Source organism: Aphis gossypii, chromosome 1 (assembly GCF_020184175.1).
Source record: "Aphis gossypii isolate Hap1 chromosome 1, ASM2018417v2, whole genome shotgun sequence".
In the NCBI taxonomy this organism is placed as follows: Eukaryota; Metazoa; Arthropoda; class Insecta; order Hemiptera; family Aphididae; genus Aphis; species Aphis gossypii.
Genome location: NC_065530.1, coordinates 57,863,635 through 57,882,884, shown reverse-complemented (window position 1 = coordinate 57,882,884; position 19,250 = coordinate 57,863,635). Strand labels below are relative to the sequence as shown.

Sequence of the window (19,250 nt, the reverse complement as noted above, 5' to 3'; positions counted from 1 at the left end):
TGAACAAGGAAAATTTTGTTGGTGTTTTGTTTTTACTTCCATGGGTATAACTTGAGCAATTTTTATGGAGGGGAGGGGCAAACTTTATTTTATGTTGATATAGCGTATACCTATACCTACTTAAAGATACTTAGAGACTAAATATATCTAATAAATACATTTTACAAAATATCAAGGAGGGCAGTTCCACCCTCTCGCCCCTCCCAGTTTACACCTATATTTACTTCCACAGTTGCTTCATTGAGTAGCAGGGACTGAAGTCCTATCCCCAATCCTCAAACCCTATTTGTACCTATGACTAAGTGTGTAATGTTTAAATTCAAATCAGCTCTCAGATTACTCAGATGTAAGAATAAATTTAACAGATATCAAAAGTATAATAGAAAATTGTTTGATTTCATGTTTGAATTTGAAAAAATCGTATCTAATAAAAGGGTCCAAAATTATGTTTATAAATCATATATGAAAAAAATGAACGAGAACACCGAAAAATTTTCAATGAGTAAAAGGTTAGGTACTTAACCTAGGTCAATAGCCTTTGAATATAATTATCACATTAATGTTTTATTTTCCAACGCAAAATTCTTCTAGTTTCATACATCTTAATAACTGCAAATTATAAAATAGAAGCAGGATTAACTATCATATAACTAATATTATTTATCACTTTTCTTTATAGAATCTGAAATAAGGATGAGTGTGGGTGTATATATGTACATAAGATAACAAACATAAATATGTAACTTTATTCTCATAAATTATTTTCGTAACAACATTATAGTGTGTGGGAAATATGTATAAGCTTTATTTTTTTTTAAAACAAACAACAGTTTTATACTATTCTTATTTTATGTTTTTTAAAATACACATAAATGAATTGATTGTATTATTTTAAAATATGAATAACAAATAATTTTGTATTAAAAATTAATAGTAACATACAATCAGTAAAACTGTACAAAACAAATTGTATTTTGATAATAAATAATATATATATATTATGGCTTAGAGTATTCAATAAATAATTTGTTTTAATCTATAAATTAATTTATATAAAAATAATAAATTAAATAACATCCATAAGTTTTAAGATAAAATATAAAATTTACTATAATTTAAATAGTTAACAAAATAAATATATTAATTATTAACTAAATGACAAGGATATCTGTTATTAAAATTCAATTATTTAACACTTTAACAATAAAATAAAAAACTTAAATATTAATAAAGTTAAAACTGTGTCTAAAAATTTGTTCAACAATCGTCTCCTTCAATTTGATTTGCTAGCCTGTAATCTCCATGATCTAATCCTGGTTGATATCTTGTCCATACTCCTCCTTTACAAAATATAAGTAGTACAAATATATTGATAATCAGCAGTACTGTTGCTATCATATGCCATGTCTTATCGTCTAGTAAATGTTTAATATTTTTTGAATAACAGTAGGTTTGTCCTAAAGCATGGGTCAGATCTGCATCTCCCCAACAAGTTGTACACTGATAATCATTTGGTCCATTACATTTATAACATGAATAATGGCAATCAGCACATACACCATCATTATTTGCATATGTTTTGACCGGGCAATCGACAGTACATTCTCCATTGTACATGTTATATCCAAATGCACATTCTGCAATAAATTAAAATTAATTATTTTATAAAATTTACATAACATGATTTTTAATAAAGCTTTAATAATGACAAGCTTAAATTTTTTAGTGCTAAAAATTAAAAGCAAAGCTGTGTGGTACACTCACCGCAAGCATTTGATTGATGTTAGAATAATACAGCCATTGTGCATTCCAATATGTGATGTTTCATTATTGTATTAATTGCAAAATAGTATATTTGATTTTAGATTCTGAGAGTTGAAATTTATTAAGGTTTCACATTTTATTTTAAACAAAAGAAGAGATAAAAAATATAATAATATTATGTTATCTATTAATACTAATTTTTCAAAATGTAACACAAATATTTTACATAATAAAACCTATTTCACACGTATCACATAATAAAATAACATTTTTTTTAAAATTAAGATAATTATAAAATAATGATATTAAGATAATATCAAAAACAGACAAACAGGTAGTTTAGTTTTTAGTGTTGTTTTATTAATTAATTTTACATATAAACACCACTAATTTATCCATAAGTTCAATCAATAAAATATTTTATCTTTTTAAATATTGTTAAACTAGCGGTTTAGTTATTTAAAAGTAACTTGTGAAGTTATTCATTGAAAAAATAAGCTAACATTTTTCATTTTTAAAATTAGAACTGTCCAACATTGCTAAATCGTTTTAAAATTTGATTTCACAAAAATAATACATTTGAATATATTACACTATTAGCATTATTAAAATGAATACATATTATTGTAGTTAAATATTATTAAGGGTTAATAAATTTAATTCATCTTCATAATTTTATGATAAAGAAATAGCAACAATAAAATACTATTTCATGAAATGTACAATAATTAAGTATATATTCAAATTTGTATACACAGTATACTTTTAACCATTTTCACAATTTTTATGAACAATAACAGTAACTTAAACATTTTTAGAAATATAAATATTAATCCGGTATTCAAATCATTACAAGACTATAAATGCAATTTTGATACCAACAACTATAGACTAATGTAATTCATTAATTTAATTTAAAATTCTCAAATAGCTACATCTCAAAGAGTTTGATACAATGTTGTTGAGTAAAGACAATAATTATAATCTGAAATATAAAAGTTCAGCATGCTCATTCTTGATTATCAAACATTAATAATTTATTAAAAAAGTTTTAATCTTTACAAATTAGAAAAATATACAGTATAGTTGATTATATTTTATTGATCCCTTGCACAAATTTAAAATAGTTACTTGTACTATTTTAAATATCTTATTTATGAATTGATGATAATAATCAATTATTATTTATTATTATTTTTAATATTTATTTATATACTTGGATGGATAACATTTTAAGGTAAAACAGTATTTTATTTAAAATGAAATCATGAATTATATGAATGGTAATTTAAAAAATCAATTTACATATTTATTTGTAAAATGTACAAATGTTATTGCTTTTTTACAAGTTAAATATTTGAAAAAACTAGTTTTAAATAAATATTACATGGCATTATATTATATTTTATATTTTCTTTTATCTATATAACTGTTCAGGTATTAAATGGAAAAACATCTAGATTAGCTGATTAAATTTATTTGGAAAATACAAAACAAATCAAAATGCTAATTTTTCAAAAACACAAAATATTTTGTAAATACAGTAATAATTTTATTTACAAGATAAACAGATTTTTGAGCGTAACATACTTTGGTATTGATGAGAGTAAAATATTTACATATTATGTCTAATAATTAATATTTTATAATACTGATTTGGCAAAATTATATCTATTTAATTGATTTAGACAAATTAAGTAGCTATTTAAAATTATATTAACTTAAAAATGTATTCTAATACAATTAAAATATGACTTATTACACACCAAAACCAATTTCTATCACTTAATTTAAAAACTTAACTCATTATTTTATATAGAACGGTTAATTATAAGTTATAACTAATATGATTATATTGAAATCTATGAACTATACTGCCAATTATAAGATAGGAGAAACATAAATTATACTTAACAAACTTGAACATAGAAAAATAAAAATTATAATTTATAAATATAGAAAGGAATTTTTTTTTTGTTATTATCTATTATAGCATAGTAATAACAATATTAAATATTAATTATAGTACCATAGAGAATTTACTATAAATCACTAGAACTGTTATCAGAAAACAAATAAAATAACACTAAACCACTAATGAAATACACAATTTTATAATGTCTATTTTGTCAAGGACTAAACTATAACTTAAAATTATTATACTTATTATTCTAAAATAAATTAATCCAATAAATAACTATAATCATATATAAAAAAATATGTTTGTGATTTCTTTTTTTTTAAAGGTCTGGTAAAACTAATAAGTAATTATTAATGGCAATATTTAAATAGTAGATTAAAATAATATTCTACTGAAACATAATAATTGTTATGTGAATGAAATAGGTTAATAGCTATATATTATTATGCCGATTCGTTATTGTGATATAGTACTAGGATAGAAAGTATAATATTATCTAAACACTATGAAATTTTATTTTTTTGTAATTTTTTCAGAAACAATTGACCAATTGGTCATGCCTTAATTTATAAACAATATAAATCAAACCATAAGTTTACAATTATAATATAACTATTAGAGTTTATTAATGTTTATAAACACTAAAATTTCATGATGCTTTTACAGAAAGTAAGCATAGGTATTTAAAAGATAAAAAAAAACTTTCAAATAATTCAAACACATTTTTAATGGTATTACTATACAGACTTAAAAATATATCACACCAATTCTTAAATGTATTTATAAATTAAACAACATATATTTACTCTTTAATTAATTTGTGTAGAACAATTTACTCATAGTCGTAATATCACATGTCATAAAAATGTATGATATATTATTTAATCCTTTATTATATTAAGACAATTGTACAAATATTATTTTTCTAGGCTACTTTTAAAACCTACATTTGTAATTATTATAATATTAAATTAATTATAAAAAAACTACTACCTACAATACTAATATATTTGAACTAAATTAATACATAAATATAGATTAGAAAAAATGTAATTAATAAAACCATAATTATGAATTATAATTTCAAATAAATTTACTAATAGTTTAATAGAAATAAAGATTAAAATAATTCTAATGTTTGGACACAGTTTTTTGATCAGTATATATAAAAACAGGTATTCATAAAACAATATTATTATTAATATTATATTGCAATTTTGTTCAATTGAAATAGTTTTTTTTATTTTTTTTTAATAAGAAATATAATTAATATATTATGATATTAGATTTATGATAAATAATTATTTTTTTACATAAAATATAGTTAAACATATTGTTTGAAAAATACATTATAGTGTATTCAATATTTTTTAAATTAACATATTTTTTTTAAAAAAAGTATAAATAATTTTTCATTCCATACTTAAAACGATATTTCCAATGGTAATTCATTAATTTTAGAGTTTTATATTGTTAAAATTATTGTATCTTTTTTATAAATGTTAAATATTTTGTGTATTATGTTTGTATGTGATGTTGTAAATAAATTCTATTGAAACTTGAATAATATAATTGGGCTTATCCCATATTAATATATAAATAAATACATATTTTATACGATTGTAAATTATCATGATATATTATAATGACCTATGAATTTTATATTATTATACATTTAAAAACCGTTTAGCTAGTAGATGGTTATAAATATTTAACTAATAAAATATTCAATAACAAGAGCACCATTATTATTTTAATAATTAACATTGAAGTACAGATGAAAGGAGTTGCAATTTAATGTAGCCCATGTTAATTAAGAAGCAATGAGCTAAGTATTAGTAAGAAAATAATATTTTAAGATTTTTTTTTTAATTAAAGAGAAAACAGCCAGAAAGATATAGTTTGGAGAAGGTCGGGCAATATATAATAAAAGGTGCTTAACTGTTCTTCCAGTTATTCATGCAATTGTGCATGAAGATAACACTAATATTCAAAATTTTTGTTTTAGTATCACAGATAGTTCAATAATAATTAAAAGACAAGATAGGAACACAAAAAAACAAATTTATTTGACATTTGACTCATTCAAATCTCAAAATATTAGAATCGAACTTTGGGTAAACAAAAGATAATTTTTAGTTCAAAATAAAAATATTTTGTGTTGGCAGTAAATATTTTTGTAGTAATTAGTTGATATTGTTTTAATTTATAAAGTGTGTAAGTATGAAGTGTCCTTAAATGTATAATATGTGAATACATAATAAATATCATCATTTATTTTGTTCTTATTTTTAAAAATTTTGTATGATTAAAATGCAATCAAAATATTTAACGTACAATATTAATATGACATCAAACCCTCATGTATTGTCTTTATCTTACTAATGTACAATTTTGTATGTTAGAGTTTAGCAGAATCCATTATATGATGTTTGATTTAATATTAGAATTGATTGACCTATTATCAAACTTAAAGGTAAGAATATTATCTACGGTATCATGAAGGCTTTTATTGATATTTTAATTTTAAAGTGAGTCATGGGCATTTTAAAGTTTTAATATTTTACAAAACTATAACTCAATTTAAAATAAAAATATCAATAAAAACCTACGTGATTTCCTAGATAATATTCTTACATTTAAGTTTAGTAATAAGTACTTACATTTAATCTATTATTAAAACAAACAGCGTAACATGGATTCTGGTGAACTCAAATTTTTTATGGTATAAGTTAGTAAGTTAGCACATGCGGCTATGACATCTTCTTAACATATTATCTACTAAGATATATTGTTATGATTTAATTAGAAAATACAGTGAATACATATTATACAAATTTCAAACTGTAAAATAGCATAAACTGCATTAAGTATTAAATTATATTAATATGTTTAGTATTTTTAAATTATCATTGAACTAAATGTTATACACTATGGATGTTTGAATGAAAGATAATAATTAATAATCATTGATTTAAAATACTTGGTACATTTAAAGGCACGCTAAATTTACAAAATCCTACATTTAAAATATTTGAATAAAATATGAAAAAAAAATAATTTAATACAATCAAAAAGTGTCAGCTATGTACTGATGTTTTTGAACCGATTAATATATTCTATTCACATTTTTATTATGAAAATTTTAATGATTTTTGAAATCTTAAAAAAATTGTGGGGTGAGAAAAATTTATAATAATTCTTACAGTACTATCATTACTATACAAAAAAAAAAAAAAAAACAAAAAAAAACATTTTGATCAATTATTATAAAAAGGAATAGCAATTGCTTACAATTTTAATTATTATACAGTACATATTATCATATTTAAATTGAACAGGAAAAACAATTAACTTTCTGTGATGTAAATAAAAAAAAAATTCTGTAAAAGACATCATGTACAAATTAACATTGGCAGTATGTATTTTTAAACTCCACAACTCACAGTTGTTTATTTAATTAAGTTACTTTAAATAACAATATTGAACTACTCAATACTTTTTGAACTAAATATAAAATTTGCCTACATGGGAAATGTAATTATTAGAAATCATTTATAATACATGGTAAATATTATTAAGCATAGGTGTGTGCCTTGTTTTAGGTTAGACGCAGACAACATTTGAATTCACAAATGGTAAAATCTTTCACAAAAGATTCAAAGGTTATATTTATTTAGAAAAAAGATAATTTTTAAGATACTCAAACTATAACTAGTAATAAAAAATTAAAATTTGGTTGAAGTTGTACAATAGATTATAAAGTAGTCTTAGACATATTTTTGAAACAAGTGATAACTTTGTAACTGCTGTAAAAATGTAATCAAGTAAAATATTGTTTTTAACTGTGAAATATGTATGACTATAAATTAAATTAATATTTGAAAGTACTAAAAATTGGAAACATATAGGTAATTAATGATTTAGAATTTTTTTAAATTATATTTTTCACATCAATATGCACATTGTATAATGCTTAATAGCAGACAGCAGTCCAACTCAATCTACTCACTTAAAAGTAAAGCCAGTTTGGTCAAGTGCAATAAAAGCATACCCTACTACACCCATGCGCACACCTATGTTTTAAAGATAGTGAAAAAATCCACATCCATCAACCTTTATTAATTACAATGTATTATTAATATCTCAAATATATTTGTTGCAATGAAAATAGGTACTTGTTTGTTGTACTCAGAATCAAATTAGGCTTTGCCAAGCATCAAGCAAACTAAATTTTCAGGGTTTTCCTTATTTTTATTAATGTTAGGCCTGATTTTTAAAAAGAGAAATTTGTCTTAAATACAAAAACTGATAATTAATTTAAATATAATAATACGGAAATACATTACTAATAAATGAATAAGTTCTAAAAAGTGGTTGATGCTTACCTAAACTAAAGCCAAGGCCCATTAGGATTTTTAATATTTTTGTTATTATAGACAAATAACCTCAAAAAACCAGTCTGAATAAAGCCTTAGTTGTACTTAATGATTCCCCAATATTAATCAGATCTGCCAGTATATCATATATTATTTACTGTGATTTATGAATAGAACTAGTTAGCCATCATGAAATTATTTTCATGCATATAAATCTCTCCCTTTTACATCAATAATAGCCCAATTACTCAAGAATCAAAGTATTTTTTTCTATTTATTTTATAACTGTTAATATTTTCTTCTATTGTATTGAAACATGAAGTCTGACTCATTATCACATGAATTATAACAAACAAGTACCAGAAAAAATTATTTAAACTGAAAAGGCTTCAAAATAAAAAATTAATTACCCATAGATATTTAATATTATTATTTTTTAAGCCCATATTTCAACAATATTAATTTAGTTTATCATTGTATACCTTTAAAGTAAGTATTAAGACCAATAAACAAAATTAAAAATATGAATATAAATTTTATAATTATCTATGGGCATTATAAAAAATTAAAGCCTGAAGCAATTTATATGGCACTTTTATGGGAAGACTTAATTAAACCTTAACTAATAATTACCCTGTTAAAAATAAGGGATTATTGCACATAATATTAATAACAAACCTAAACATTTAGTAGTGGTCACGCGGCATTCTCCAGAATTGAAATTTATTTCTGGTTCTTCTTGTGATGTTCGGTTTTGGATTAAACTAGTAGTAGGAAGTACATGTGTTTGTTCTGGAGGAAATATTGTTCCATAAAAAACCATCTCCCAGTCAGTCATGGTAGCTAAAACCATAAATATGTACATAAATTTATTAAGCAGTCAATAAAAGCATTGATTAAATAAAAGTCAAATGACTATAATTATCAGAATATCAAACACAAATTATATGCAACATAAGGTGGTGAACTAAAAATTGTAAAATATTACTATTATTTTCTACAACTATTTAAATGTGAAATAATTTGAAAACATATTTATTAATAATAAGAAAAATAGGCATTGTTACATAAGTAATGAATAATGATATTATATTCAAATAAATAATTATTGATTATTTTGTTATAAATGCAAGTATAATAATAAAAATTAAATTAAGTATGTGAATACAGAGAAAAACAATGAATTTATTCAACAAATTTAGATTAGATTATGATATATTATTGTAAATAATACGATTATAATGCTGATTAAAAATAAGTAACCACAAATGTGTGTATACTAACTAGAGTAGTCAATATGTGTTTAATCTCTCCAAATTTAAACAAAAATCTAAATACTTTATAGGTTAATATTTAGTTTCATTAAGTAAAAGAATCAATTTGAATTAATGTTTAATATTCTAATAAATATAACTTTTCTCCCTATAAATATAAGAAATAATTTATAAAATTTTAAAATAATTATAAATATGTTAGCAAATATTTTTTTTTTTTAACTAAGAAATAATGTGCAATAAAAAACTACTTTTTACAATAAACTAATATAATTCAACACAAACAAATTAATTAATTAATAATATTATACAAATACACAAATAAAATAAACACCCTATGATGTGCTAAAATATAAAGACATTTATTTGACTAAAGTATGCAAAATAATAAATGATACCTATTTTTTTTTTTTTTTTACTTAAGTATAATTATAGCATGGCATGCAAAGAAAATGGCGATTTCCATGCTGACATTCTTGCCTGAAGTTGTAGGTGATATGTTTCTTTCAGGTGACAAATTTTTTTTTGTCTGCCTGCCATCCACATTTTGTAAACTGTAGAGTCTATGGCTGCTAGGATATGTTTGGATGTTATCTGTTAGTGTAGGAGATAATTTGGATGAATTTGGAATAGGAAATAGAACAATATGAACATTTGGTTTATTACTAGAAATATTTTGTTTTATCAAGGTACTAATTGGAGTGGTAGACTGTTTTTGTGATTTACTTTTTTTTGATTTTTTTTTTGAATTTTTGGAATTCCTCCGGGGAATTGGTTTAGGAGGCTGTTCCACAGGATAGATATTAGGAGATAATGTTCTTGGGGAATATTTAGTACCATACAATATCAAACACCACTCGTGTAAAGAAGATCGACCTAAAGCACATTAATTTGTAAGTAGCAATAGATTGTTAGTTAATTATAGAACTTTGAAAAATTATGTTTTAAAAACATTGTGTAGTAATATGTACATAATGTAAATAATATATTATAATAATTATTAAGTCAATTTCATTAATTGTATTGGAAATTTTGTTTTGACAAATGATAAGTTTGAAAAATAAATAAATTGAATTTTTACCTAATAATTTTCCTTCATTATGAATAGTCAATTGCCAAGTACCAAAAGGACGTTCTCCCCACATATGTACAGTCATAAATGGCCACACATGAAACCCAGCATGAGAATTATCATGAGTTCTTGGAGCAAGTAGTGTTGATTTTGTACCACTTGGAGAAGTCAATTCAATTTTGATATCACCCCGTCGACTAGCTGTTAATGATATTTTAGCTTGAACATGTTCTAAAAAGTTCACACTATTGCATTCTTTCACTAAAAGATTTATAGTGACTGTGCTACGCGCAGGCACTGGTCTGTAATTTATACATTAAACAATTATAAGTAAATAATTGATTAAACTAAAATATATTTAATCAGATATACTTTTCAAAAACTTGAGCAGTAACATTGCAAATATGTTGAGGTGGAACAGTTTTCCATTTACGAGCTAATCTTACCATTGTAGTAGCATCCATCAAACCATAGCCAAAAGAATGACTCACTAAAAAAAATATACAAAACATCAAAATATGAATTTAAGATTAACATATTATTAAAGCAATTTATAGCCTTTATTTATTTTTTACTAAAAATATATAATGTCTATAGTTATTTTTTAAATATTGTTAAAAGTTTAATATCCAAGTAACCATTAATTTTGTTATGTATAATGGTTATATAAGTGTTATATGTAATGCATAATACCTTTTCTTCCAACACCATTTATAATCCAATCAGAAGCTAATAAATGAGTTGGCCTGGCTGTTAACACTACAATATGTTGCATATCTCTCCAAGTTAGTTTATTATTAGCTTCTAATGTTAAAGCTACTATCCCAGCTGCTAATGGCGCGGATGCAGATGTACCAGTATGATTACTAGTACATTCATGATGAAGATCTGTTGTAATGATCTATAATTATAGAAAATGTTCAGTAAATAATGTTCAAATATTTTTAAGTTACATTATAATGCATTGTTTTTGTTACCTGACTTTCATAATTACTTCCACTACTATACGTTGTAGCTAAAGTTGAACTACAAGCTTCTGAATACCAAGGGACATGGCCATTTTGTGTAGCACTACTTATACTTAATGTCCAGATAGCATTTGTATATCCATCACAGTTACAATTATCATGTTCGCGGCCACCATTACCAGATGCCCATATAAATATTGATCCTTTACCACCACGGCCTTTTGATATTCCCTCAAGAAATGCTCTAGTGGCTAATTCACCAGGTCCATCAACAGTTTTGCCATCATCATCTGGACCCCAAGATGCACTATAGATATGAATATGCTGAGGATTTAAACTTAAAGATCGAGCTTCAACTGCATCTGTCACATCTCCATCTAACATTCGAACACCACCTATACTAGCACCAAAAGCAACACCAACTGAACACAAAGAATTGTTAGCAGTTGCTGCCACTTCTCCTGCACATCTAGTACCATGGCGGTTTGTGTCCATTTGATCATATCTAGGCATTGGGTCTTCATCTCTATTGTTCATATCATAACTAGCTGAAGGATCCTATCAAACATACATTTAACATTAGCATATTTATTTTTAATTAATAATATTGGATTTACCAGGAACTGTTTTTTAAATAGACTTACATAATTTTTTATTAGATCTGGGTGGTCTTTTTCTAAACCATCATCTAATATTGTAACAACAGATCCCTTTCCTGTAATCCCTTCTTCCCAAGCACCTTGAACATTCATATCCATATCTCTACCACGGTTCTAAATAATAATACAATTTACAAGGTTATTCATATTATAATAGTATAAATGTATAAGATTCATAATATAAATAATAATTAACACTGAGAAAAGTAGATAGGTATAGTAAATTAAAAACATTTATGTACAGTGTATATGAGCTACAAGGTCATTATAATTTTGAACCAAACAGGGTAAAAGATAAATAACATCTTATTCAATGTTTGAATATTATAAGATAATATTGATAATATTATTAATCAATATTATATTATATATCAAAATTCATAAAGAGTATTAAAATAATTAACTAAGATTTATATTATGGTTTTTCATTAAGAATAAAAATTTTATTATTTATTTATTTTTATTTCAAACTACTTACCAAATACCACATTTTTGGCCATTTTGGATCATTTAATCCTCCCTTAATAGCAAATCTTTTTGAATCCCTGCTATCTCTAACATATGTTAAGTAATCTCTTTTTGATCGGCTTAAAATTTTTTGTTGTTTTGCCCACTTCACCTGAAAAAATAATAAAAAAGTGTTTACTTTTTAAACTACGTGACAAATATAATGATTTAGCACTTTTCTTCAAACATTTGTTTAGAGAAAGAAAAAGAGATAAATATGTTGTTTAAATCCAAAGAAACAATTATACTACAATAAATATGTACAAATATGTATAAAAGTACATACACATGTTCTTCATTTATGGGCTAGACCACAAATAGTAACATTCAGTATGAATTCAATATATCTTTTGTTTTTGAATAGTGTTGTAGCGGTATTGTCATTTAACCAGGTATAGTAAATTAGTAACATTGTTATTAATACAATAATACTAATGAAAACATATTCATTTAAATACTTTTTTGTTTAAAAATATAATTTACAGAATAATTTATAAGTATGTTAACATAATAAATGACAGATCTCATAAAATTCTGATAATATATATATATTTATCATTTATCATAAATTATTTTTTAAATATTAAATATATTTAATAAGTTGTAGGTACATGTATACTTAAGTCTTGAATTATATATTAATATGCATATACTTAAGAAAATGTCATACCTGATGTGTCGTCTTCGTTTTAATAATGTATAACATACTAATATATAAGCAGTTTCAGTTTTGTGTTACTTTAAATACTAAAGTAAATTGATTTATAATCAAACTTGAAGGTAAGATAATTATTTGTGTTTTCTCATTGTCTTTTAATAATATTTTTTATTTTTAAGAGTTATAAATATGAAAAATATTAAAATTTAATAATACTAATAAATAGTGGATATGTTGTGCATTAGTAAAATGGAGACAACACATTTGGGTATGCCATTTTCTTAATTTATAAAATAATTTATCGATTTAAAATTATTATATTCATTTTAGTACATATTTTGAACATTTATCCTATTAATTTAGCTATATACATTTATTTGTTTAAAAGCATAAGCTTGTTATAATATGATAATTTTAGGTACTTTTTTTTTCCATACTCAACCACCAAAAAGAATGAAAGAAGTCTAAAATCTGAATTTTTCAACAAATAACTCATTTTAAAAGTTTTATTAGTTATCTATGTTTTAATAATTGTGTATTCAACTTAAACAAATTTAAAAAATTAATAAAATATTAAAATTTTAAAAATCAATCTGTACTACTTATATTTTTTTAGTTAGTTTCTGATACCGATCAGTGGAAATCAAGCAATATCGGTGCAGAACAATCATATAATCAAGTATTAGAACAATACTTAAACTATTATAATTACTTATATCAGCAAAATTGTATTTTAAATAATCAAAATTATAATGTTAACACCAATCCGATTTCAACAAATATCACAAACACCAATCCAATTCCATCAAACACCACAAATATCATTCCAATAAGTGTACTCAAAATGGAAAATAGATCAACAAATAACAAACATCCAATCGCCTTGCCAATCGTAAGACCAATATTTCCACGAAAAAACAAAATATTATTGCCTCGTAAACCTAATATAGAGCTAATGAAACCATTAAAACCAAAAATAAGATCTATTTTATGTAAATCCCAAAATAAAAGTAAATAACATATTATAAGCTCAACATCTTGAAATTATCCTTAAAAATATATATTGTATCCGAATAATAAATTTATTTACTTACATTTTGTTCTGATGTTAATTTTTTATGATGTTCAATCCCTGGGTTAACTGATCGCTTCGATACATGACTGTGTTCTAGATGATAGTAGTCTGGAAAAATCTGAAATAATTTATATTAATGTATATCCATTATTTTTATCATACGATTTGCACAAAATTTATATGATAAAATATTATACTTGAAGAAATCATGAGAGGAGAAAGAGGAGACTCATTAGTCTACTATACACAATAGATATAATTGTTTCTTAGAAAGTGAAGCTAAGCTTTTAAAATATTTCTACACCACTTTTATATAATAAGCCTGTTTAATATATTAGGAATGTGTTATCAAATGAATTTGAGTGTGTGTTATAAGTAACTACTAACAAGTGTGTTCAGAATTAATTTTTACCGAAATCATATCTAGAAGAAAGTTTTTTTTGCTTGAGCCATGGCAATTTAATGTCATTTTACCACAACATAAAGACGAGAGTCCCCCAAGGATGACCTCTCACCACTACTTTAAAATATATTTACCTACGACATTCCAAAGATTAAGAATACCATTTTAGATACCTACGCTGATGATACAGAAAATTCATCATCGGAAAATGACTTCCTAATAGTAACTCAACAAGTTCAACATTATCTCAATCTGATTTTCTCATAGACCTTAGTAATGGAAAATCAAGTTAAATGAAACTTCAATCTAAACAGAAGGGAATGTTCTCTTCAAATACTAAATAATAACTCCAAGTTAATATCATCCTCAATTAAATATCTTGGAATAACTATTGATAAAATACTTCTATGGAATGAACATACATAACATAATAAATTTCATAGCAAACTATCAAATAAAAAAATCCTCTTATTTCTCAAATCAATAATAAAAAATGAAATAGTAATAAATCATATATATATAAATTTAATTTAAAATTGATTCTGCTGAACGAAAATTGTCTATGTCAGTGTTTTTCAAACTGTGGGTCACGAGTCAATCTCACAAAAATCTCAATCACACCTAATACTCTAATGGCTATAGGAAATTCCATAAATAATGTAGATTTATTTCACTGTTCAATTAGTGATCTCTTTTCAAGTATTCATTAATTTTCAATTTGTGTGTGTGTGTGTATTTTTTTTCTCCCTTCCCTAAATACTCATGTAACTACTTTATATATTTAAAATGTAATTGGAATTTATTCCGTAATAAATAACAATAACAATATATATATATATACATGTAAATATGTAAGATTAATAATATAATTAATAAGGTTTTACTAAGAAATCTTAAAAAAAAAAGAACAGAATATGAATAATTTGTTATTAAAAAAATGGGGATAAGCATACTTGGTAAATCATGCTATATAGTATAGAATAGTATCTGTGTTCATTGTTCATAGATAAATCTTTCAGTTTTTTTTTTATGAGCACATTTTAGCTATTTAATATATATTACACGAAAAATGTTACTTGATAACAAATGAATTTAATAAGTATTAAGCAAACTATATGAAAACAGTTAAGTTGATCAAGTTCTAAAAATTAATTAAAGGCTATTGATTGTATTATATAGGTCATACTGTGATAGGCTAAAGGTAGTCTGTATATTTGAATAGTCTATTTGATGATCTAATACAAGTAATATATACCAACACTATCAATAGTGCTACAAATTAAATATTAATTTAATTTTATATTTCACACTTATTAGACTAAGTAAGGAATATTTATACTAAGTAGAGCAAATTATGTTTTAAGCAATAGAATTTATTAACAGGTGTTATAACCAAATTAAAGTATCATCCACAATGTATTAAATAGAAATACATTATTAATTTATAAAAGGGATTCCATAATAATGAAATAAAAAATATAAGTTTAATTTTTAGTATTGCTGATTACATAATTATATATGTACCAATTACTACAAATGAATACATATAAAATGGAAATAAAATAAACAATATTAAAATTTTATTAAAAATAATTGCATTCGTTACATGATGGCATACTCATAATTAACAATCGACCACCATAATTTAATTTATCTTTTTTCTATTGCCTTATATAAAAAGCTTAACCTAGTTATTTATGTTATTAAACAACATTATTGTAAACAAAATAATATTCATACTAAGGACTTTTTTCTTTTTTTTGATTAAAAATGTTGTTATACATTACAACAGGTTTATTTACTTAACTAATTTCAAATTCTAATAATGTACATGTATTTGATATCACAACATACCTGTTTCTTAATTTTATTTTATAAATAATAAATATACATACATATCAAAAATATAAACACAACAATAATAATTAGTGCAATGTAAGATGTTTAATCAAATGAACACTACTTTTTTATACACATACCAAATACCTACCTATATGTTCTTTGATTGTTATGATAATTAAAAAAAAAAGAAAATAGGATATAGAGTAGAAGAAATTCTCAATTCTAAAACATTAACATTTCATTAATGATATTATATTTTAAATAACCTATATCTTTTTTATAAAAATTTTCACTAATTATAATTAATTATTTTAAATTTAAAAATATAAATAGTATCTATAAAATGTAAATAGTTAAATTGTATTTTATTTGAATATAAGTATTAAATTATTAAACTTTGCTAAATGTATTTTATTATGAAAAGATACTAATTAGTGTCTATTAATAGTCATATATAAATTAACATTAAATAACTCACAGATTGCAATCAAGTAGATACATATAAATTACTAAACAAATGTTTTAAGTTGAAATCATTCAAAAATTTTTATAATAACATTCAATAAAATACAATATGTAATGAATATTTTAAGTTGTTAATTTAAATTATTAGTATTATTGTTATTAATATAAACAACTTAAGTTTATCACAAATTATTATGTTTAAATAGCTAAGTATGCTTATCAATTAAAAAAAAAAAAACTATCTCAAATGTTCATGATAATGCTCAACATAACATGATTTATCTATCAGATATGGGAGTGATATTTAAGTGAGAAATCAAATGGACTAATATTTGCAGAGACTTCTATTTTTGCATGTTGCTGGAGAATAGATTTTTAAATTAAACTTATTATTAATTATTTGATTAATTCCATAGTAATTTAATTATTAAATTTTTTTTAAAAAAAAACTTAATAGTTATAATAAATGAAAATTGCTAGGTACCTATAGTGAATTATTAAAAAAAGATATTATGGTAGAATATAGATTACATGTATCTACAGTTCACCTATGTAAGACACTATAAAAATTAATTGATTTTAAGATATTAGGTCTTTTATTTATAAAATATAATCCTATTTTAACTTAATTTATAAAATTTATTGGCATTTTGCTGAAGCAATTAGAATCTTTTTAATGTTATGATCTATAAAATACCTTGTCTTAGTCTTGCACACCTTGAGTATTAGGTACTTACTAAAAAAAAAAATACATGGCCTTGTTGCAAAGCTAGTACCTAAATGTTCTTAATTTACCAGGAAGTATTTAACTGATACAAAAAAATAAAAATATGAAAATAAATTAAATTTCTTTTTTTTTCTTTTCATATTATTGTTATTAGGCATTTGTAGTTATTAGACAACTCCTAGTCAATGGCGTATTTATGAGGGGAGATTAGAGAGATATAAGTGTTTCTTTTCTTTTTTTTTAGCTTTTATTTACTTGATAATAAAATGATAGGACATTAGGCATCAACAAATTTCCTCCTCCTCCTCCTCAAAAAAAAAATACTATATACAGCATTTGCACAACCTACAAGATTGTTAACCACATCAAAAACTCAGGAAATAAATAGAAAACGTTGTACCTAAGTTATTTTAATGTACAGAGAAACATTTTTGCATAGGAGATTTGGATGTTAATTGATAAAATAATACAAGATTATTTACCTCTCCTAGCAAAACAAATCCATGTTTTTCTGTTATTGTTTTGGCCGTTTTTAATCCACCTTCGATATGAGCTGCCCACTGAGAAGAATAGTCTTGAGCTGAAATCCATTGTAACGCGACTATCCACAATAGAAATGAAACCGTGCAGGCAGCCATGACGCTCGCCCAACACCGGCCAATTGTGGGAAGACTCAGTTCTCAACATCAGTCGTATGACAAGCAAAGCGAATGAGTATGATAGTCATCATATTGATTGGTTAAGTATGATACGTTGCTTTACACTAAAACAATCAGACAACAATAAATGCTGATTAAAACTGTATCGAAGACACTAAACAATATACAACATTAAATATCTTCTATTTTGGAATGGTTCAGTCACATTCTAGAGCTGATCACAGAACTCGCGACGAGTTTGACGATCATAAAATAGAGTGAAATCAATATATATATATATGTATAAAAAAACCAGTTAATAAGTTATTAATAACAACATAAAAAACGACTTACATCTACGTCACAATGGACTATAGGACGATGTCGGGCCCGACGGCGTTGACTGCATGGTGTAAGTAGGTACTAGCGGACGTCAGCGAGTGTGACGGAAGTAAAACGTTTGACGGCGTCGGCGATATTTTCGGCAGAACGGCGAACGCGAGTTATTGAATTCACACACGCCGCCGATTACTAACGGTACGACACTATTACAGTCTATTCGCTAGGTTAATAAATTTGAACGATTCGGCGAGCTTGCTGCCTACTTGCTCGTTGCACCAAAACGCTATCAGTGCACTACTGCTTACAATTTGCTGGGACTTGGTAATTGGTGTGTGCGTGTGCGCATATAAATAATACGTTCACCTTCATACGGAGGCGACGGTCTGAGACTGATAAGCGATAAACTGATAACCGATTAGCTACCGTTTGTAGATAACGACGACAATGGGTATGTAGCACGGACTATAATACCAGTCCATTATAATATTATCTTATATTATGTAGTAACCACGAAAACATAAACCTATCTACCTATAGTACTTACACTATATATATC

General features: G+C 24.1%; 2 protein-coding genes across 4 annotated transcripts; one reads left to right on the top strand and one right to left on the bottom strand.

The window, feature by feature from the left end:
• Positions 1 to 948: 948 nt before the first annotated feature.
• On the bottom strand, positions 949 to 19,047 carry LOC114119617 (furin-like protease 1). Of its 3 annotated transcripts, none has more exons than XM_027981229.2 (12): positions 18,707 to 19,044; positions 18,197 to 18,477; positions 14,297 to 14,395; positions 12,516 to 12,656; positions 12,023 to 12,151; positions 11,388 to 11,936; positions 11,104 to 11,311; positions 10,783 to 10,900; positions 10,420 to 10,712; positions 9,819 to 10,214; positions 8,743 to 8,907; positions 949 to 1,637 (listed from the first exon to the last, which is right to left on the bottom strand). In XM_027981229.2, the coding sequence occupies exons 2-12, from the start codon at positions 18,350 to 18,352 to the stop codon at positions 1,258 to 1,260; spliced, it is 2,634 nt and encodes an 877-aa protein (XP_027837030.1). In that variant the 5' UTR covers positions 18,353 to 18,477; positions 18,707 to 19,044; the 3' UTR covers positions 949 to 1,257. The 3 variants fall into 3 exon arrangements, with proteins under 3 accessions (XP_027837030.1, XP_027837032.1, XP_050059735.1); XM_050203778.1 differs by lacking the exon at positions 949 to 1,637 and adding an exon at positions 3,225 to 7,068 and having other exon boundaries at positions 18,707 to 19,047; XM_027981231.2 differs by lacking the exon at positions 9,819 to 10,214 and having other exon boundaries at positions 18,707 to 19,040.
• LOC114119619 (uncharacterized) lies at positions 12,847 to 14,276 on the top strand. Its single transcript, XM_027981233.2, has 2 exons — positions 12,847 to 12,936; positions 13,819 to 14,276. Exons 1-2 carry the CDS (start codon positions 12,877 to 12,879, stop codon positions 14,218 to 14,220), a joined length of 462 nt encoding a protein of 153 aa, XP_027837034.1. The 5' UTR covers positions 12,847 to 12,876; the 3' UTR covers positions 14,221 to 14,276.
• Positions 19,048 to 19,250: the final 203 nt, after the last annotated feature.